Genomic DNA, 23,185 nt, shown 5'->3' with positions numbered 1-23,185 from the left:
ATAGGCAAAGACATTAAGGGCACCTAAGTCAGTCTCATAGGCAGGGGGTGGTAGATAATCACCGAAATCTTTCTAGGGCAAGTCAAAGTTGATTTGTATCGAAGGAGTACAAGTTAATTAGGTGGAGAGGAGGCAGGGAAGTGTGTTACACATGGAGGAAATAGTATATGTGGTGTCTCATGTGCTGCTTTTGAGGCTCATTTGGGGGTGGGGATGTTGGGAGGCGTGCCGCATGATGAGATGTTTGGAAGATGGCAAGGGCTAGTTCATAAAGGGTCTCATATGCTCTCCTCAAGAGCTTGGATTTTCCTGAGGGACCTGTGTGTGTATGTGTATGTTAATAGATTTCCTTTTTTTATTTTAATTTTTTTAATGATTGCTCTGACTGCAACACAAGAGATTGAATGGGGTTGGGGTGCAGATATCAAGAGTTGAGTCAATGAGACCAATCCATCACCTTTTCCAACTTTCACTTCCGTGATATCACCCTGTGCTCTCAACAGACTATAACGTTACATACATTCTTTCAACCAGCCACTGGCATTCATAACTCAGGGCCACCCATGAAAACCCAACTCATTCTTGAAGGCCAGACTTCCACAATCATCCTAAATTGTGCTTTCTAACACGATCCCTAAATACTATAGGTTTTTGTTTTGCTTGTTTTTACTATTAGAGCACTTATTATTTCAAAGGAACTAGACTCTTTTCAACCACGTTAATTTAGTCCATACATATTTATTATAAATACGCACTTTGCACTGGAGAATAAAGACTAGTTCTTCATTTGCTGTCTACCCCAAACCGCAATTAATGCCTTCAAGTGATTTGAATAGAGCAATGAGACTAGGGGGAGAAGCCCAGGAGACACATTCATATGCAGCAAAACACAGTCCAGTAAAATTTCAATACACAATTACAGGATTCAGTGTTGTTATGACAATGGTTGATTTCCGACTCAAAGACGCCATCTTTGACAATTGAACCTGCTAACAAGTCAGAGGTCTGTAAAAGGAGAGTAGCTTAGTATGCAAAAATAAAGACTAGCTACATTTTCCAATATGACCTACCACTTGACTTCTGAAATCCCTCCTCTTAGTCCTCTAACTTTTCATATAACTTTTATAATGATAAGAAAAAAACCTTTAAGCTCTGTAGATATAAGAACATTTGTTGTTTTTATTCTTTTTGGCGGGTATAAAAACCACAATTTTGTACATAGAAGAAGATTATAAATAATATCGATACCATGAGTGACCCGTAGTCTCTTTTGATTCTACATTGCAGAGTGATGACGTTTGCCTAACATTTTTCTTCTTTATTTGTTTTTGTTCCTGGAAGTGAGACAAATGCAATCTGTGGACACCGACTTATGTAACAGAGCGAAGGTTACACAAACAAGAAGATGACCAACAACTTTTATAAAAAGAAAAACGTCTGAAAAGTTTATTACAGTGATGGCATTTATATTAATTATTGCAATGTATTGTTCCCTAAGATGGTTAGAAAAAAGAATCGTGTTGTTCTCTACTGAATTTACGTCAGTTAAAAAGCAAGCATGTTTCAGTATTTGTTTTCTCCAAAGTAAGTTGTAAATACTCTCTTTAATAATTTTTTTTCACAGGATTTACATGTTTGTTTATTATTTTCTTATCACAGTTTAGTGACTTGTTTTCTCTGCTGGACATCCTTCCATTGACTAGATGGGTGTGCTGGAGACCCAGTTTAGCGTGTCCATTGACTTCTCTATCTAGTGTATCCCTTGCGGGACGCCGAAGGCCTTTCTGAGCAAGAACTTCACAGTTGAATGCGCTATATCGCAAGTCTGATTAGTTTTTTGTTTTTATTTTAAGTCCACTCGAGTGAAATTTGTTGCTGTTAATATACCCATCCCAGCTTCCCTCCCCCCACCCCATTCCCCGAAAAAACCTAAATTGTGAATTTTCCTGATATAAAATCTGAGTTTGGGATTCCGAGCTGAGCTCATGCACACGTTGCTGCTGCGGACGTCCGTCCATGGGGCGCATATGGACGCCCTTCCCGCTGCGGCCAAAGGTGGGTTCAACCAAGACCCGCGCTCGGCGTGTCCCTCGGGGCTGCGTTTCCCTCAGTCACCAACAGTTTAATTAAGGCACTCAATTATGTTTTTGGTTTTTAGGGTAGGTCCGATGCGATGACAGCCAATCCTGAACTTTGTCTAATAGCAGCTCCGGTGTGGACGGCCTTGGGGCAGTCGGGCGTCAGCACGCGGCCGTTCTCTCCCACGCTCCCCGTGATGGATAATCGGGCTTTGTTTCGTATGGCTTCTGAGAAGGTCAGCTGGGGGCAGGAAAGGGGACAGAGAAGGCGGAGTGTTACGATTCTCCTGTGTCGGCTGCAAGCTATGGCACAACAAACAGCAACAATATCAATATTTTAGACATCTGCATTTTTCCCGTTTTTCTTTTGGTTCTATACAAACTCGTAATAAGGGGAAGGGAAAGTTTAGATACACTGACAGATGAATCTTCCTAGAGTGTGATGGCCTATCTGTTTAGGAACTAATTCTAAAAACATACAGGTAGGTTTTGTTTAGTAAATGTGGGCAGTAGCTATCTATTAACTTGCTGCATTGTACACTGCAAGCTCTCTGCGCCCTAGTCAAGCCTAAGAGCTCCTTTATGGTTGGGCAACATCCTTGATGTGTACATATATAAGCATTTCTTTATATGTGTCTCCAAACATATATAAAGAACATTGTTTGACATTCTATTTCCTGGTTAAGAAATGTCTTTACAATGCAAGGATTATACTCTTAATATTGTGATGAATTGTCTAAACATACTATGCAGACAATTCATAACTAACCTTCCTGTTCTCACAACAAAGACCTAGCCACAGACACCTTCATTCATTCACACTTGTTAGAGACATGACCCAGAACAGCACAATTAGTGACATATAGTTCACTCTAGGCCTACTTGGACATGATGGCTCATATTTTAAAAGTGACATGTTTTAATATCTCCCGAATGGTCATCGCAAGGGGAAGTTCCAGAATAAGTCTATGGGGTTCAGGGCTCTGACGTCCTGATCATCTTCCTGTCCTTGGTTTTATTAGGTAGCAGGCTACATTACAGAGAGCACAAACACGTAATGACTTGATGTAAATTTCATTACTATCCATTTGTTGCCCTTAAATTTTTTCTAATACTAACTCATGGAGGAAAAATGAGGCAAATGAAATATTTCGTAAGTTTATTATAGCTCAGACCATGACTCTATCATATCTTGATTTTCTACTCTGAATTTAAATTTATCCTTAATTTTCCCTTAGTTTATTTAGTTTTTGGAATTTAAATATTAGAATGATTATATACTAAATAATTAAATTAGATAATCAAATGAAAGAATGTCATCATGAAATTGTTTATAAATTAGCTACCCTGATAAGTTAAAAACATTGAAGTCAAAATGCTAATGGGACGACATAGTAAAAAAATTTTTTTAAAGGCCAATCTCATATTTGCTTTATTAAGTAGTTTCAAAACTTAGCATTTATCTTCATAATCAGAAAACATTATGATTTATTGTTTTACACTATGCATATTGGTAAATATAATGAGGAGTTTTTTGAAAAGCAAAATTCCTACCTGGTTATCTTCCATTAGTCTCTTGAAACTTTTATTTGGCACGTGCATAATAAACAACACTCAGTAAATATTTGTTAAATGAAGGAGTGTTCATATTCAGAAATATACTTTTTTTCTTCCTATAAATGAAACTGATAGGATAAAATTCTAAATAATGCCTTTATCAAAAATTCTAGTAGTGCACACTAAAAAGAGTGACTATTACGGCATGAAAATGATTCCTTTATAAAAATTCTACATGAACGTAATGCTCACTGTTTCAAGTTGAACAGAAGCTGGATTTTACCAGGCGAGTGAAGAACTGAGAAGTGAAACAATTCCTTCAATTCAACACACTTTTAAGAGGATCCTTCAATCCATCATGAAGGATTCACTCAGATGGCAAAATCTCATCGAATTAGAAAGTGGTCTGACTGCTACGGTTTCACTTTTCAAAGCGAGACTCTTGGGAGGTTTTGTCTTAGAGATGAGGGTTTCCTACCTAGTATTACAGTGCAAATGTTTTGGGTATGAGAATTCAACGATCATTAGCAGAGTAGCACGGTCAAACACATCTCTAAGTAAAATGTTACATTTAGGCAATAAAGGTCAAGGATTGGTAACTTCTAGTTGGACGACCTCTTGGTTTTCAATGTTACATGTCATGGAGCGCTTACGAGAGAGTGGGCTGCTAGGGGGGAGTCAGTGGTTCAAACCCACTGCAGTTTGTGGGAGAAAGAGGCAGCTTTCTGCTTCTATAAAGTTACACCACCTTGGAAGTCCTCTGTGGTGTCACTATGAATTGCAATGAACTTGGCGGCATTTGCTTTGGTTTGGGTTCTTTGGGATTTTACATGGGCATTTTAGAGATCGGAACCTTTGGGTACCCAATGGAACAGGAACCTAGGAGGACCCCTTCAGTTGAAACAGATTCAACTATCTGCAATGTGGGAAAATTCACCTCACAATGCTATCGAAATAACTGATTGGGGAAACTGAGTTGGTATTATTTTATCTAATTTTGGGAAAATCTCTCTGCAACTTTGTAAGGATTAAAAATGAAAAAAAAAATTCCCACGATAGAAAAGATACCTTGATGTTAAATTAGTTTGTCAGAAAAACATGTCTACTGTTTTTTCACTTCCAGGAATTGAAGGTCTTGTTAAAAATTGCCCTTCCTCAAATTGGGACATTGTCTCTGAGATCACTGATGTGCAGGCGCAAGAAGTTACTGACATCCTGGTTATTAATCATGGTAATTAGAGGTTGGTAAAAAGGGTTTACCTTTGCCTGTTTCTTTTTAGAAAATTTTATATGCATCTTAGGAAATCTCAAAGTTCCACGTGCGTTTGCCCGGCATAGCCTCAGAGGTGCGCAGGATTCTTGCTAACACCTATATTAGGCTTTGCACTCGGGAGTTTCTCAAGCACTCAAAGTCTATCATGGGTTCAAAGGCTCATTGACCATTGATTCAATTGGCCATTATGTATAATTTTAGAAAAGTGGTTTTAGAGACTTGATTTTAGGAAGAGCAATAACAAATGCTTTCAAATCTTATTTTGTTAAGTGTGCCCATTATCATTAGAGGGGAATAAAAGTATTGAACATCATTTTAGAGTCTTAAAAAAAATGACCTCAATTCCCCATATGATACTGAATGCTTACAAGATTTTTTTTTTTTGTGACTCGAGAGAATGTAAGTAAGGCTGCCCCTGCTTGCTTAAAAGCAATAGGAACGGGGGAAAGCCCAATAACAACCCACTATAATTTTTTTTATCTTTTACTGAATCTTTCTACATATGTAGTTGAATTATTTGGAGAAATTGCTGTGTTGCCTAAAATACCAATTCCCTTTAGTGATGCCATGAACAGAAAAGGAGAATTTCATAAAAGAAATGTGAATCACAGTCCAAATTCTGGCCATTGCTCCTGCCTAAGGCTCTGCCTCGAGGACTATTGTCATATGAACAAATAGTTTTTCCTTTTTCTGTCTTTCTTTTAGAACAGAGTCTGATGGTTAATGTAAAACAAATTAGAATAGCAACAACTACCCCATGCTAGGCAGGCAGTACCACCTCATAGTAACCTTGTACCACAGAGGAGAACTAACTGCCCCAGAGGGTTTTCAAGACTGTTCATTAAAAAAAATTTTTTTTAAGACTTCATTTTTACAGAAGCAAAATGTCATGTCTTTCTCCCACTGCACGTTAGCAGGTCCAAACCTGGGGCTTTCTCCATAGCAGAGGAGCACCTTAACCAGTGTGCCTTCAGGGCATCCATACAAATTAGAATAAGAACTAAAATTCACTTTGCACTGACTGAGTGCCTGCCACTTTCTTGGGCTTTTATGCTGTTTTCCAGAAAATAACACGACCTTATCAAAAACAGACAACTGTCTAGGCTTTGAGCATTTGAAATGGGCTCGGCACGTTGTTAGCATTTACCCTAAAATTGGACACAGGAGAGATGAGCCTGGGTTGTGTGAAAGGAGCCCCCCAGATCCAGTTCCCAATTTCTCCCAAATTTCAAGTTGAATGAACTATTACATTATTCCGTGAGGCAATTCTGGAGATTCGTTTTTGCCTTTCTGACCCTCACAATGCAGATATCTACTGGCAACATAGAATTTCAAACAGTACGTCTGCAGCCAAAGAAAACCGAACCACTTTGCACTGAAGGTTTTAAAAAATATAAAGCTCTAAGTCGAAGCAAGCAATACCACCACTGGACAGACAGGTCACAACACTGCATTTACAGGATGCATCACCCACTCGCTGTAGTAGGCCCTAAGTCCTACCCCTAAATTTTAATACTTTCGGTTCCATATACGTTGTAACCTTCTCTATAGGTTGCTAAATTCTGGGTATTCTGCGAGGAAGTTGGGTTAAAAGTCTGTGCACTCTTTGCCACCTTCATTCTCTTCGCTTCTGCCCTGGACTTGTAACAGAACTCTACCAAAGCCACCAGCATTGCCAAGCCCAAGCCGCCGACCAGAATGTAGAAGACGCCGGCTACGTTGCTCAGGCTCAGGGCACTCGTCTTGTCCTGGAGGGGCATAAAGACAATCCAGTTAACTGTGGAAATGTCACATCCAGAAGTTAAAGAACACATAAATCAGACAGCCAATTAAAGCAAATGCTTAATTTAACTTGAAATCATTTACATGTATTAGTCACTGGTATTTGTTTATGGATATCAACAGAAAGCTTATAGCTCTTGGGAGAAATGAAATTATGATTATTTCCAATAAATAGCATTCAATAACATCTGTGGCATGCTATCATTATTAAATCTGCAGTGAAAATAACTATCTTTAGCCATTTATAAGAATTTATTTTTATTGGGTGGCAGGAGTGGCCTTATTATTATAAAGTTTAGAAATGAGCATGTTTAAAATCCATTTACATAGGAAGAGGACCTCATTTCACCTTGTTTCGTTTAAAACATACTTTGAGTTTCTAAAGTTTTTTCTGAAGAAGCCTAACTCACGTTTTCTATTTAAGGAACGAGTAGTCCTGAAATTAGCTGTTGTGTATTTTCTTTAGCACTATTTTTTTTTGCAAATATATGCAAATAGTGTACTAGAATCCACCTAACTTGTTCTTTGAGTTGCATTTTTACAGGACTTAAAAAATGCATAATAAATAACATTAAAACTAAAAACTAAAGTGGTCATTTGAGAAATAAGTTATTTAGGTATGGTCAAAATTAAAGCTTTGTTTAATTATTTAGAAATATAATCCCATTACCACTTTAAAATACTTAGAGATATATTTTTCTTCAAATCTTAAGCACATGTATTATATCACAATACATTCAGAAATAGCCAAGCACATAATTTTTTCAAAAGTTATAACAAATTTGGACTTTCCCCCACAAAATAATAAATATATTAATGACAGGACATTATTTGAAAGTTATTTTGTGTGGCATACCTGAAGAATGCCCTGTGGTCATCATCTTCTCGGCAGTATGTTTGATAGAAAATGTGATTCAGATACAATTTTATTAGGGAATGTTTAAGGGATGTCCAGGTGGTTGGTCATGAGGTCAACTAACCAGACCAAAAACCTTAGTATTTTAGAAAGAAACCTTGTACTTCTAAGTATTTTAGAATACTATTAAGTATTTTAGAATACTATTTTATGATCTCCTGCCAGTTTGTCTCATTCAAGTTCAAAGACGAACCGAGGAGAAACCCTGGAAAAGGATCAGTTAGCATAACTTTGTTTCTTCCTTAGGTTAACTGAGCTTCTCCCATTTATAACAGTCGTAGAATGCCAAAACTTTATTCCTCCTCTGTTTTCCTAGAAGATACCAGGAACAACAACAACAAAAGCAGGATCCTCAGGTACGGCTTTCAGGTGCTATTGCTGTATTCTAGGAACTGGTGCAAAAGTTTGGATCCCACCTGTTCCCTATTTTGGCTCTAGACTAAAAATACAAGTGCTTTGAACACTGCTCTCTCATTTGCACTCAGCTGAATCAGGCCAGCATCCTTTTAAAACAACCCGTGTACCAGAGATTTTAGAACTTGAGGGCATTATGCTTGTACGTTGATTTATTTATTACAATCCTTTTGTTAGAGGGATAGAATTCAAAGGCTCACTCTGCTTATCTGTCAGCATGAAACTACAACAAGGTCTTTCAAAACTTCAAAAGTGGAATGCTTGGCCATATCGTGACAAAAGGCCGAATACACGTTTATTTAATATTTAAAATAGTTTTGAGTGACTGCTGATCAATTTCTCACTTCCTGCTTTGTGAGCACATAGTACTTGAAATGCTATATTTCGTGGTCTTTGCCTCCCAAACAAATCAATACAAGATCCAACCATAAAACTACTTAAAAAAAAACACACTACTTTCATTAGTGGTACGTATGTTTGAGACTACTTTAAGTAATTTTATTTTTTGATTTTAGCTTTTGCAGTTAATGGAAACTTACAGAAAATATTTTCTAGAGGGGGTGGGGAGCAGGTGACAATTACTCCAAAAGACAGTCTCTGTGGCTGAACTTTATGACATTAACTTTAAACCGGGGCAGTGACTGAGGGTAGAGAGAAAGGCTACTTTTACTATGTCTGTATACTGCTGACCATCGCTCCCGTTTACTGCTTTGTGAATGCAAGAGGGGCCCGAGCTGCAGCCACTGACCTTACTTCCAGAGTCCTTCGGTCCGCATTCCCCTTTATCGTACCACCATTTGTTTTTCAGCTTGTCTAAGACGCCTGCCTCACTGAGTTTCAAAACGGCAAGGTTTACAGGAGTTCTTCACGTGGAAAATAACATAAATAACATTATAGATGTTATTTTATGTTATTCAAGTCAAACTACATTAGAATCGCATGGCAAAGTGACAGAGCAGAGGCCACAGTTGGCGCTATGTCTTGTACTGTAGGCCCAGGTTTGGAAACAGACATAAAACTGGGACCTGCTCCATCGCTTTAGGTAACAGGCACATACTGCTAGGGAGAATTCTTAAATAAAATGTATGCAATTACTGTGAACGCAAAACTATTGGCCTGAGTGCGTCTCTCCTGTATGGGTTTTCCAACAGAAGTGGGAGGATCATTGAGAAATGAAGAAGGTCTCCATCCCCTCCCCCATCCCCAATTTCATAATGAATGGAAGTGGCTGCAGCTGTGAGACGGACGTAAATCGAAGCTAGATAGGATGATTTCATTTCTTGTACGCGTCATGATCCATCTAGTGGACTTTATCTTTATGCCAGGAACTAACGTCTCATCACGGTACTTAACTGAGCACTCCTCTGACGCCGTCACCAGGCTCCCCCAGAACCTGACGGAAAGAGCAGGGTGATTCTATTGTTCCCAGCAAAAGATCTTTACAAGACGAACATGTACAATATTATTGTAAAGTCTAATCCCATGCTGACATTTTCCTTCTGAACAACAGAAATAGGACCATCAAAACGATGTTCACCTTGAGTCTGCCATCTTCATTTATAGCTGCTGAAGCGATTGTAGCACATGCCGCCAATTCTTACCTGGTTAACCAGGAGTTTTTTCAATAGAAAACCCCTTTCTCACCATAAGTCTCATTTATCTTTTGGAAAGTTTTTGATTCCTTTGATACCAAGTACTACGTACTAGCACTCGGAGGAAGGTGTCGGGAATCACAGAGCATCAATATTAGAGTCAAAGATTTCGTCCACTCCTTATAGTCACATTAAATTCTGTGTGTATAATATGAAGATAGATGGGAAGCAGTAACTCCCCGGACATTTTTTTGCTATCGTTTTTATGCTTAGTTTGCTTTTGTTTTTAAGAATTTTTAGAGACAGACTCCCTATGCAGTGGGTCTCAACCTTCCTAATGCCACGGCTCTTCAGTACAGTTCCTCACGTTGTGGTGACCCCTAACAATGAAATGATTTTCGTTGCTACTTCATAACTGTCATTTTGCTACTGTTATGAATCAGGCGACCCCTGTGAAAGGGTTGTTAGACCTCCAAAGGGGTCACCACCCACAGGTTGAGAACCGCTGCCTTATAGTCTTCTGACTAGTGCCAAGGCTGCACATCACGTGTCTGGCCATATCTGCCAGTACTTCCCTTCTCTTAGGGCAAGAGAAGGATGTTGCGAGGCGGCACGGCACGTATTCCTTTGGGTCCCATGGAACAGGGTATCAACAGTTAGCTAACACCTTCATGAGGACGATCAGTGACATTTATTGAGCAGTATGTGCCAGGCACTGTTAAAAGTACATTATAGTTTTAATTGACTATTGTCATTTATATGTTGTAGACACGGAACAGGGAGGCTAAGTACTTCATCTCGAGTCACACAGGGAGGGCTGATTCAGATTTCATAATACTGTGACTTCATAGCCCAGGCGATTGAAAAACATTAACAAAAGAAGAATCAGATGATAAGGATTCTAGTCAATTGCATTTAGCAGTTGATGCACTAAAAGCTTATTATTATCCCTTAAACTTTAGATTCTGAAAAAAAAGTTTCTAAGATATAGTGTCACCTTTTTATCTTTCTGACTTCTGAATACAATTTAATTCTTTATCAATATTATAAGATCTTACTCCTATGGCTTTTTAAAAAATTCCACTTAAGAGATAAGGTGAATCTGCTATATCCTCGAATACTTTGTTTAAATTGATTTGGGGATTAGCATTTGACATGAACACGATTTGAAATTTGAGTAGGTCAAGGATTGTGGTGAATTGAGGTATTGGTTGATTTTGTTTCAGTTAATCCAGATTCTCCTATCTATAGTGTTTTCCCAACTGTCACCACTTATGATTCGATCATTTCAAAAGCACCCTGCTGGGGCGATGGTGGCACTGTGGAACCTTGAGAGCGAGGCCACAGCCCATTTATCTTCGTCAGAGATCGTCTCCACAGTAAGTGTGTCCCGGCAGTGCTCTGCGCAGATGGAGGCACTGAGGTTGTTGTGAAGGCACAACCAGCTGACTGACACACCCCTCAAGGGTCTTCAGGCCCCCCGTCAGCTCATCTGTCGGGAAGGTAGGGGAGTCTAACTTCACTCTGAATGGAGCAAGTGGAAGGCAAGTAGCCTGATGCTGAAAAGAGGAAACCACAAAAGAGGAGGGCTCTGTTCAAGAGTCTTCTGGGAGGCACCATTGAAGAAAATACAATTCCGAGTTACATGAAGACTGTTTTTGGCTTCTTAAAGTTCCCTTTCTCCTGACTCCAGCTACCCGTGCTGCTACTTAATCCCCATTGTTGTTCACGCCAGCCCAGTAGCTTGAGTTTATAGAGTACTGTTTGGTGGGCATTTAAAGTATGTGATATGTATCACTAACCAAAGGATCCGGAGTGGCAGACTGGTTAAAGTGCGCAGCTGCTAACTGTTAAACTCTGGAGTTCGAATCTACGAGCTACTTCACCAGAGAAAGATGTGGTGGTCTTGTGTCTGTCAAGATTTACACTCTTCAAACCCTATAGGGCAGGTCTACTTTGCTCCACAGGGTCAGTAGGAGCCAGAATTGATCTGAGATTTCTAAGTGACTAAATTCAAGATTCAACTAGTGGAATTTCCCATTAATGGAGATTCTTCATGAGTCATCTTTTCATACTGATTTCTATAGTAATTTTTCTTTCCTGACTGCATCTTTTCCATGATAATTACAGACTTTATTCTTGTATCACATTCATACTTCCCTGGGGGTGAAGGGGAGTAGATCATTTATAATAAACTTTAAAGTTAATACTGGGTTGTAGTCTTCAAAATGCCAAGTTAACAACCACAGACCATATTATCAAGTAGCATTATTAGGGAATCTATTGGTTGGTAAAGATATGTATGAAAAAGGATTTTATTTATTTAAAAAAATATATATAGAGAGAGTGTGCTTTCCTATGCACAGAGGATAAACTACAAAGCAAACCCAAAACAAACAGTTTTGTCAATATTTTTAGTACGGTGGGACATTGATGGTTATACTTCTAACTGGAATCAGAATTACATGACTCACTTAAAACGTGTCATAAAATTCTAACAATGATGTGAGCTCGAACTAAACCACAACTAATCAAAGGTGGAACGATTTCTTAGACATCTCACTCAAGGTAGGAGAACCGGCTGATTGTAAATTAGTAAATTTTATGATCTAATTCACAAGAATCAGTATACATTTCTTAGGAGCTTAAAGCAGAATGAACATACTTTGGTAAGTCCGGGGGTCTTCAAAAAGTTCATGTAAAAGTACATTTTCTTTTAATTCCACTTTCCCCTGAATTTTAATTCTTTCTCATTTTAACAGTACTGCGGGAACACGTTTTCAAAGACAAATGTATAGCCCCATATCACACCTCTCCATTTGGATTTATTTCAGTTAAGACGTTGTACAATTTTTCTTATATCTTCTATGAAATTTGAACATTTCACTGTGAAGCCTCCAGGCTGAGCACCACTCTGGCTTGAACTTGCTACTGCTGGGATTGGCAGGGGTGCGACTGCTCTGGTTGCCATTGCATCAATTCTTGCTCATAGTGACCTTGTAGGAAAGAGTAGACCTGCCCCGGAATTGCTCAGACTGCAACTTCACACAAGCACACTATCACGTCTTTTGGCCACTTTACCCCCATGGGGTGGCTGGTGGGTTCGAAGAGCTGATCTTTCCAGTTAGCAACCAGGCTCTTCACCGACTGTGCCATCAGGGTTCCTTAATGAGTGAGCAGTGACTGTATGTCCATTGGATATTTTGGGGTGCTCTCATAGTGATTCTAAGTAGAACAGCTCTTAGTTATGCAGTGGTTCTCAACCTGTGGGTCACGACCCCTTTGGGGGTGGTTGAATGACCCTTTCAGAAGGGTCGCCGGATTCATAATAGGAGCAAAATTACGAATATGAAGGAGCAAGGAAAAGAATGTTATGGTTGGGGATCAACATGAGGAACTGTACTAAAGGTCCACAGCATTCGGAAGGTTGAGGACCACTGCTCTAGAGCATGCCACCTTTGCGGGAAATGAAAGTGGCAGATTTGCACCACTCACAAGTATCGGCCCACTTTCTGTTAGGGCTGAAGTTTAGCAATTGCCTCTTAGGTGGGAACTGTGGAAGTCATAATCCTGTGACCCACAAGAGGATGCAGTATCTCCTCTTAGGAACTTTTTGAATTCGGAGGCTGCAAGACTACTGGATGCGCCATGGATGCCCGAAGAGCAAACGGACGTGTGTTAGAAGTGCAGCCCGAGTGCGGTTCCGCAGCGAAGAGGTAAGACGCACTTTGACATCCACCAGGGGAAGCCAATCTCTGGAAAAAAGGACGTCGTGCCTGGCCACGCGGAAGGGCCACCAGGGAAATGGACGGACCCGTGGCTGCAACAATGGGCGCAGACAGAACAATTGTGAGGAAGGTGCAGGACCAGGCAGGTGTCCTTCTGTGGTACAAGGCGTCACTTTGCGTGTGAAAGGACTCCAGGACCCTTAACCACAGGCGCAGCGCAGGGGTCTCTCTGTCCTCACGGAAGAGTCACGGTGAGCAAAGCTCGCTTTCTCCTATGGAGAACCTGAAACTCGGGGAACAGGATTTCAGGGTGCGCGTGCTGAGCTGTCTGCGCACGCGTGCTTCCCCAAAGTTCGTTTGCAATCATTTGTCAGCAAAGGCTGGCTGCCTTCTTCAATTTGGTATTGTTCCTCCTCTCTGGAGTCAGGCAGACTAATAGTAGGGGACGGTACATTTAAAAAGAAAATCAGTCACTTATGCAGGTGAAAAGTCTATATTAGAAGGTACAAAACCTCCAAATGAAAAGGCAACAGGCTCTGGTAACTAACTGTGATCAAATTTAGGTCAGACCATTTAAAATATTACCTGTCGGTACAAATTCCGAGCGGATCATCATTAGCATTTGGAACATAACAACCTGCTCTCTTGGTGACAAATATTATGCCAATATGAGCCTGTTAGGATGTCCTTATTTTTACTACTAAACCAAATTTCCACTCCCCTCAAAATACTGCTGTTTCACCTTGGATGAATGTTTTATATTAATTTTAATACATTTTAGAAAATTACTTATTATAATTTTTAAAAAGTCACAGTATAATTTTTTACTTCTGTGCGCTAAAAGTAATGGGCAGCATACCGATAACATATAGTGGTTTGCTTTTGGAAAGCTAGAAAGTGACAGTTACACTTACTTTTTTGAACAACAAATATTAACTGAGACTGTTTTTTTTTAACCAAAAAACATATTGGAGGGACACAAGCATATCAGAATCTGAATTGTCCAATCCCTCATTCAAATAAAATCATCTTTTCAGGTACAGAGATTTTTTTTCCCTCCCCAACCTATCTATGCTCTTGTTATGTTTACTTATTTCCATCAGGAAAGAGTTTAATATTGATGAAAATAAGACTTTATTATGAATGATTATAGAAAAATATATCTATAAAGTATTGCTTTTATATTCATAATGCATAACAATTTTCAGAAGCGGTTTTTCCCAATATAATAGAATACCTTCATGTTTCTTTTCCTTAGAGGCATATTTTATCACATTTCTAATTTGAAGGGAGGAAGTGTTAGATTATCAGGGTAATCTAACTTTCTCTGTGCATATGAGCGAGAGCTTCAGAACTTATGTGAAAACATTGAATGAAAAGACCATGGATTCTCCCATGAACTTTTTGACATCCTCTCACATATTTATATTTTTGTGTAAGCTATCAGAAAATTTTAGGCAAGTTGGGCCTCCAAAATTTAGACAGAATACTCTTTAAGAAAACATAATGGCTGGTGCCTTTGTCATTCCTCTCCATAGATGCTGACTTCCTTCAGAATCAGGAAAAGATGGTCAGGATTGAGGGAACAAAGGATTGGGTCTGGCCTTCCTTTGTGTCCACGAGGTCCACTTGGCAAAGGTTGTTGCCCTTCCTTCTCCAGAAACAGAGCTTGTTTGCTGGAAATAACACAAGTGAGGTGAATTTGAAAGGATCAAGGAGTCTCAAAATGTTTATGTGCTCAACTACTTATCAAAAGGTTGGAGGTTCAAGCCCACCCCAAGTCACCTAAGCACAAAGACTTGACAACGTCCTTCTGAACACTCAGCTGTGGGGCTCAGCTCTCCTCGGGCACGCATCGGTCATCTCCAACCAGGACATTTCCCCGTGGGTTGGTGGCCCAGTGAGAACATGTGTAGCCAATCAAGAACCCGCAGTCAAGTAGAATTTCTTGTTTTGGATAGTTCTCTAGATTTTAAAACAAGGACCATAATGTATAATTAACTTTTTTCATACTTCTTGTATACACCAATTGACAGAATGAACCCTGATGTTTTCCATTCGTGGTCTGTTTTGTCTATGAACATTGGTATCTAGTTAAGTTGCTTGGGCAGGGTTAATATTTTCTGCCATGTTCCTCCTTATATCCTATGTTCAGAATGAAGTGAAGACAAAATTGAGTTAATTTTCTTTAGATAGATGTCCATTTTGTAGCTTGCCTCATTTATGGAAGGAAACAAAAAATCTAGTTCATGTGGCTATCTTTGACTTAACTTTATCAGAAGCCTAAAACCTTAGATGGAGAAAGACTTTCTGGTTTGGAATCTAGACAAATCTGAGTGGACTTTACTTTATTGCAACTCCCTACACATGTTCAAGGTTCTAGCCCTGCCCTGGCGAAGAACACAAGACAGGACTTACCCACGCTGCTCTCTCCTCGTGCCACTAAGTTGCTCTTTTCCACAGTTGCAGCCCTTCCTGTTTTCCAAAACCAAGGTTAATAGGACAATAATAGCCAAAGAGAGGAATTTACAGTGGATATTTCAATTAGGTTTGTCAGTGGGGCCCCAAATTTACAAAGCTTGCAAATATTTTTGCTCTGACAGTAATTGCATACTTTAAGTTGTGAAGGCACTTATGTGTAAACCATATGTCTCCCAGCAGATGCACCTATTACTATACATACTGTTTACCCGCTTTTGGTGACATTGAGGCTAACCTTGGAGTCACCTCCCCCGCTGCCACATTCTCCTTTGTCGTACCACCATTTGTTTTTCAATTTGTCCAAGAGGCCTTGTTCATTCAGTTTTAAAACTGCGAGGTTAACAGCATTTCTTGAAACGATAAAACATATTTTGTAAGAAACTGCACAGCTGTTAAGATGTTAGCAGGAACGAGGACTTAAGCTCTTTTATAAGCTTCTCCCAGACGCTAAATAAACCTCTCATTTTGCCATCCTGCACCTCCTTCCACCAGAGTCCAAACCAAAGGCAATTGACACTCATTTGAAATGTATTAAACATGCACTATTTGGTGCTGTTCAATTTCACAGTTCATTTATTGTCAAATAACGATCCTACTCAAGAGTTCCAGGGATTTTTTTCCCCCCAAAACACCAATAAGCTTAAAATTTACTAGGAATTGAGAAAGAATTGTGTCTCGTTGGGTTTCTTTGTTTTTAACAAGGGGCAAGGCTGGAAACATATTTCCAGAAGGAAAAGTAAAATGACAAAAACCAGCAAACAAACCCGCCGTTGTCTTTTGGGGACTGATTTCCCGAAGGCTTAATTCTTCTTCTTTTTGTAAAATAAAAATTATTTGTGCAGCTATAGTTTGTTTGTTTTAGCTAGAAGAGTTCTAGGCTGTGGGTTCAGTTTCACACGTAAAAGGCACAGGGCTGCCAAGAGACACGCAGCACCAGAGCTCTTCAGGAAACACAAATTCTTACATGCCAATTATTTTCTCGATTCTTAAATCCATGGTCTGCTATTTAGACACAAGCATCACCTATCCAATATGACTATTTAAATTAAGTAATAAAGCTCTAGAAACTCATGCTGCCCGTGAATACAGACTTGACAGACCAACCTTCTAGCTTCACATTCCCCATGTTTATTTCAACAGGCGGATGAAGAGAGCATATCCAAATTATTCTCTTGGAGGTTTAAAAAACAAAGAAAGTAATGTCTCCTATGTATTTGGTTTCTTTCCTGATGTTAGGTTACAGCTTTTGATGGACCTGTTTCTTTAAAGTGGCTGTCGCTGAGTTAAAGGAAATGTCTGTAAACCAGCGAGGGGCTGTGATAGGCATACCTCGCTTACTGCCCTTCGCTTCTTCAGTTTGCAGGTACTGCTTTTTTTTGTTTGTTTGTTTTGGTAGCAGATTGTAAATTGGTGGCAAACTTGTGCTGGGTAAGTCTTCTGTTGACATTTCCTCTCCAAAGCATTTGCCCACTTCATGTTTCTTTTGAATTCACATTTTATATTTCAAACTTTTTCATAATGCTATCTCATAGTTACTGAACTTCAGACTAGTGTTGACATAACTTTTAAATGCCTTGGAAACCAAAGGATCCATATGGCTTGCTTTACTGTGGTAATCTGGACCCGAACCGGCAATGCTTCTAAAGTATGCCTGCATGCTAAGAGAATTTGGGGACCATTTGTGCCGCGCTATTTAATGAACAGTGAGTTTGTGATTGCTTAGCGCCATGGATTACAGCTCACATAGACAATGACGTTGAGAGCTGCATTGGACTTGCACTTGAAATGTCACGGAACTGACCAATGAAAAGTGCTGCCTATATCCTACTAATTAGTGTGTGAAGAGTGTGTCCTCATAAAATTATTCCTAATCAGTAAATGATGTACATTTTCTAGTGTTGTGATGGTCTGATCCACCTGGTGAGTAACACTTTTCATGTGTTAACCACACATTTTGGGGATAGTAACACTTTTATAGCTTTAGACTGCAATTTCCTAACTGCTAATTAAACAATTAGCTGTTCACACACCCCGAAGTATGTGCTATATTAGTGACGTGAAAGAATTAATATACTTGCTGAAGTGAAGACCAAGTTGTTAGTGTAATTCACCAAAAGGATCAGAGTAAGATGTAGAAATGAATCAAAATCCAGTAAAGATAAAGACATTTTGTTAAAAAAATCTGTTTGGAGAAAAAGAATTAATTTACTGCCTGTTCACAATAAACTGGTTTCATCTTTCAACGAGTGAAAAAGAAGTACTAAAATTTTGTATTTTGGAGAAGATTAATTTTATATTCTAATATCCTTTAACCTTAAACATTCTTATAACATGTTTTAATGATGTGGCATTTCTCAATTATCTTATGTATTGGTTTAGACCATTACTTTGATGAAACAAGCCATTCCATGAGAGGGTTATTTAACAGGGTTCTTAGCCATATCCAAAGACAGTTTCACAGCACAATAGAAAACAAAAAAGCAAAATAAAGGAATGGATAAGGAAAAAAAGCTTCTAAGTTTAGAAAACTGTAATAAAAGCTTTCTAAAAAACCACTCTAAGACATTGACTTTCTAATACCATCTACCAGGCCATGTAAAAACAGTTTAGTTTCACACTGCTCTCCTTATCTGTGCATATAAATGTGTGTATGTATTTGACCGCTACGCTCAGCTCAGCTCGCAGTTTAATTTAGAGTCCTTCCAAGCACATGCTGTCCTCTGATAGAGCCTGTGTAAGACGATCACTTTTCTTTAATGATATGTGGTAGAAAGCATTTTTAGTTAATGCTTGAAGACTGTCAGTCCACAATATTTCGAGTTCTTTGCATGTTGAAAGTGCCTGCTATTTTAAACAATAGTCTGACTAAAGATGGAATTTCCTTATGTAACGAAATTTAAGTCCCCAGACCTCCTTGGGTTTCTATTTAAACTGTGGCATAAAGCACACATGCAAGAGCTATTTGGGTATGTGTTACGTTCTATGGAATGCGCTCACTGTTACATTCATTAATTGTAAGAATCATCAACTGACTTAAAGAATATATCAAGTCACTGCACATTTGCTGAATGGATGTTTTATTCAGATAAAAGTTAAAATTAGAAAGGACTTTTTATCCAAACAAAAAGACAGAGGAACCTTGAACAAAGTAATTGGAAATTAGGCCACGGAAGCCCTGAGTGTCAGGGACAGGAGAGACAGAGCTGCTCCTTTCCTGCAGCCCACTGGATGCTCTTGCTTCGAACCCCCCTCCCTCTACTTCAGATATGATTTCAAAATCAATGTCAGGAATTCATATTGATTAGAAAGGATATTCTTACTCAGATTAAGCCTAAGAAAAGCCATAATAGTGACCTACCAGGTATAAGAAAATAAAATACTGTGACCTTTTTCTTACATTAAGTATTCCTTAAAAATATTAAAGGCAACTTTCACAGAATAAACTTAATTGAAACAGGGTGGTTTCTATTGTAAAACAGAAGGGGAGGAAGACGCACCAACTGTATGAACCAATTTCAGAACCCAGGTGTGTTGCCAAGGATCTTTTTCGAGGTGACTTAGGACTTAGTTAACTTAGCTATAGGTCTTTGCCTTTAAGAAATCGTAAAATGCTAGTGAACTTGATTCAAGGCTGCAAAGAAAATTCTTACCAGATCCAATTTCAGGATCCCTGGAAAACTTCCAAGGATTTTCAGTCCTGAAACTATTCTCATTGAAGCATGACATTATGGTATCTCTCACTGACATGCTTGCTAACTAGCTTCTTGTTTAAATACCACCGAAGACAAAAGCTTTAACGAGATAACAAAGCTAGTTTTCCTATGTGTTAATTTTGGATAAATTCATCCAAAAGAGGATTTTCTTTAAAAACACACTGAATTCAGGTTAAGACAATAATCTCTTCTCCTACACCCTTCTCTAAATAATTTATCATTACATTCTTTAGGTTTGGATATGCTATTCAGCTTTCTTTATAACTTATTCATAATATTTACTTCCAGATATATTTATTAAAATATACATATATATTTTTTCATTGGTGAATAATTAAAGTTCACATCTGATGGAAGGTCTACCTAAGTAAGTGGGACAAATCAGAGTTAACTGAAGTTCAAGTTCAGCAAAGTACGATGATTTACTGGGATTGTTATTATTATAGGACTGGACTGATGATCCATACCCTCAGATTTAGTCCATATCTGCACACAGAATATTAAGGGTATATATGAGAGGGCTTCAAAAAGTTTGTGGGCTAAATCTATCATTTTATAATTCCATTTTCACATGAACTTATTGAAGCCCCTGTTTAGTGATTATAGAATCAGTAATTTCCAGTAGTATTTTTTACCTATCTAAAGTGAATTCCCTTTCACTCAATAGGATAGATATTTTATTGTTGATTTTGATGCTGACGTCTATAAGTATAGTGAAGTTCATGAATCTAAGGGACTGAACTACATGAGTATGAGTAGGAGAGTTCAGCTCACCCAAGAACAAGTTTATTTCGAATCAAACAGATTTAAACGTCTCCGTGTGACCAGTGGATGGCTGCAGCCATGTTTTCTCAGGAAATAATGCACTTGCCTTTGTCTCTTTCGGGTGCCTTAAAAATGATACTTTAAAAAAGCTTTTTCAAAGAAATGGATCTTTGCATTAGTCTTTTAGCTCCATACTACTGAGGTTGAGTTATGGGACAAATCATACATCTTAGATTTACCAACAGAGAGTAAGATTCAACCAAAACAATGGCTTCTGAGGGGGAGCTAATTACATTCAAGGCAGAGAAGTCAGATCAGTAGATGATGGTGACCAGCGCTGGATTCAATAGGCCACTTTTGATAGATGCCCCCGCCCCGTAAAAGGGCACAGGTAGATGTTGGGTGAATTATTGTGAAGCAATTTTAAGACAGCTGAAGACTGCACTGGTGAGAACAGGGCCATGAAAGTGGCATTGGAAAATAAACTGCACGTCCCATCCATGTACCTTGTCATTCTCGAGGTTAGCAAGGGCGGTTCTGCGAAAACTTCATTGGGAAATCTTATCCCTTCACACTACTCAGCCCTTATCTTGTCCCTGCAGACTCCTTTTTTGCTTCCCAAACTAAAAAGCATTTGAAAGGAACATGATTTGTGGATGTGGATTGAAGCTGTCATCTTAATGTGGTGTGAATTCACGAGCACAGAAGGGGCAGAGCGACAGAAGCACTACCTCCTGAAGAGATGGCCTTGACTAGAGGCTATGTCAAGAAGCACATTTGATATTTTTGTTTAAATAGTATTTTAATAATTATAGGGAATTACTTTTAATTTCCTCTCATATGAGTGTTAGTGTTCGTAATTTATTAATTGATCCTTATAAGAGGGGCTCTGTTAGTCAGGCCTACAGTCTCTCAGATGACATCTCTTTATTCTCTTTTCATTAGATCATATCTTCCCACAGAGTTAAATGTCCCATTAAAAAATGTCCAGAACATTTACCTGAATCTCCTGTGAGATTTTTTCATGGAGTCTAATTAAAAACAAACAAAAAGTCTTATGTCATAAAAACTTCTCAATCAATAAGAAATTATGGAAAGAGAAGAAAATCCCTTTAGAGTCATCAGGATATAGGATGGCTTCCCCAAAAAACAATTTCACTGCCATCGAGCCTATGCTGACTCAGCGCTACTTATAGGACAGGTTAGACTGCCTGCTAATGATTTACGTGGGGACTACTGTAAATGATATAAATTATATGAAATATTTAACCTTACTTGGAATTAAACTAAGTGCATCACAAATTGGCAAAGATAAGAGCACAGATAATGTTTAACACAGTAAAGGATTTAACCAGATGGTCATCTTCCTATGATCATGGTAAAGTTAAAAATGAGAAAAAAGGGAATCTGGCTGTTTACCATAATCTCCTTAAATTATTCTCATTCCTCGATTTAATAATTATCCTTTGAGGAACCAGCTCTTAGGAATTAATCTAAAGGGTGGCAAAATAACACAATAAAAACTACAGCATATTTTGAAGCAACCTACATGCTAAAGGAAGGGGAGTTTTCAGTGTATGTTGGTACACCGCAGTAGTGCGTAAGCTTGATGGAATATTAAAGCTAATATCAACACAGGTGTGCAGGCCTGCCATTGCTGCATGAGGTTCCTCTGGATTGGGACAGAATGCCTGCATTTTTGTAACGCTTTAATAAGTCATCTCAATTTTCACAACTGTCCAAGTGTTTAATGACAAAGGAGATGACAACTCTATAATGTTAAGTGATAAAAAGGAACACATCTGTAAATTTTCTGTGATATTAGCTTGGAAATAAACTATGTATCATTAGTTTCAGGGTAAAATATACAAAGGTAATAGAAAATCTCTGGATGAATGAGTTATGATGCATTTACTTCCCTATTCACCCCAAATTTTCAATAATGAGTAGTGATGCTTCAGTGAACAAAACAAATACTGCGAATTATTCTGGAATACATTTCATGCTTATGGAATTTCATGCAAGGCAAAATTTAAGAGTATTTTCTATTTTGAATCAAACAAAAGTTGAAGAAGAGGTAGAGTTATTCTTAAGAACCTCAGGCAAACATTTATTGCTCCTGATTATGAGGTTTGCTGTGCTCCACTTGGCTTTGTGCCTCTGGTCAGACTAGAGCCCATGCGATGTCTTGAGCTTCTGCGAAGCTTCTCCCTTCTTTGGTCGAACAGTTCAGGCAAAGAAGTATGAGAAATGCATCAATTAGCAGGCTAAGTCATCAGACAGGAGCTGCAGGAGGTTAATAGGACTTTCAGTGGCCTAGAGAGAAGCCTTGCTATTTCACACATATTTAACTGCACAAGGAAAGTCTGTAGATGAATTACATGAAGGTGATTGTGAGTCGATTTGAATTATGTTAAAGTGGACCATTAAAATCTGCATATACTTCAGATTCCATGGCTCACAACTGTGTGTTTTTTTTCTCTAAAAAAAAATTAGAGATCTTAACCAAAGAGTATTTGAACATTTTTTACAGGAATTAAAAAATATCATTATCATTCATCATGCCACCTATTTTTGTATCTCTTTCTTAAAAATTGAACAAACTTGTGGATTGGAAAATTAATTTGATTTAAATTTTGCTATGGTATTTATGTATGTGAAGGGGCTTCAAAACATTTGTGGAAAAGTTCGATTATCATTTAATTCAATTTTCCCTTGAACTTTTTGAAGCTGCTATGTACAAATAATGTCGCGAGGTATATACATTTATATCTGTACAGTCCATCGATATATCTATATACAGAACATTTTTTCAAAGCCATATTCTAATCAGCAAAGAACGATCTGGAAAGTGAATTGTAAGAAAGTCTAAGTAGACTCTTCATT

General features: G+C 38.4%; 1 protein-coding gene across 8 annotated transcripts in view; it reads right to left on the bottom strand.

The window, feature by feature from the left end:
- Positions 1–2,154: 2,154 nt before the first annotated feature.
- GRIA4 (glutamate ionotropic receptor AMPA type subunit 4) overlaps positions 2,155–23,185 on the bottom strand; it is a 446,712-nt gene continuing 425,681 nt past the window's right edge. For 3 of the 8 annotated variants that reach the window (XM_075548736.1, XM_075548738.1, XM_075548740.1), the window contains 3 exons: positions 16,057–16,171; positions 6,522–6,656; positions 2,155–2,319 (listed from right to left, as the gene is read on the bottom strand). In XM_075548736.1, coding sequence (XP_075404851.1) covers positions 2,155–2,319; positions 6,522–6,656; positions 16,057–16,171 — 415 coding nt within the window. Of the gene's footprint in view, positions 2,320–6,521; positions 6,657–8,768; positions 8,884–16,056; positions 16,172–23,185 lie in introns of all 8 variants that reach the window. The other 5 variants (XM_075548741.1, XM_075548743.1, XM_075548744.1 and 2 more) reach the window with 2 other exon arrangements.

This window comes from Tenrec ecaudatus, chromosome 4, assembly GCF_050624435.1.
Source record: "Tenrec ecaudatus isolate mTenEca1 chromosome 4, mTenEca1.hap1, whole genome shotgun sequence".
Lineage (NCBI taxonomy): Eukaryota > Metazoa > Chordata > Mammalia > Afrosoricida > Tenrecidae > Tenrec > Tenrec ecaudatus.
Note: the sequence above shows the minus strand (reverse complement) of the source record. Positions and strands in the feature narration are given on the sequence as shown.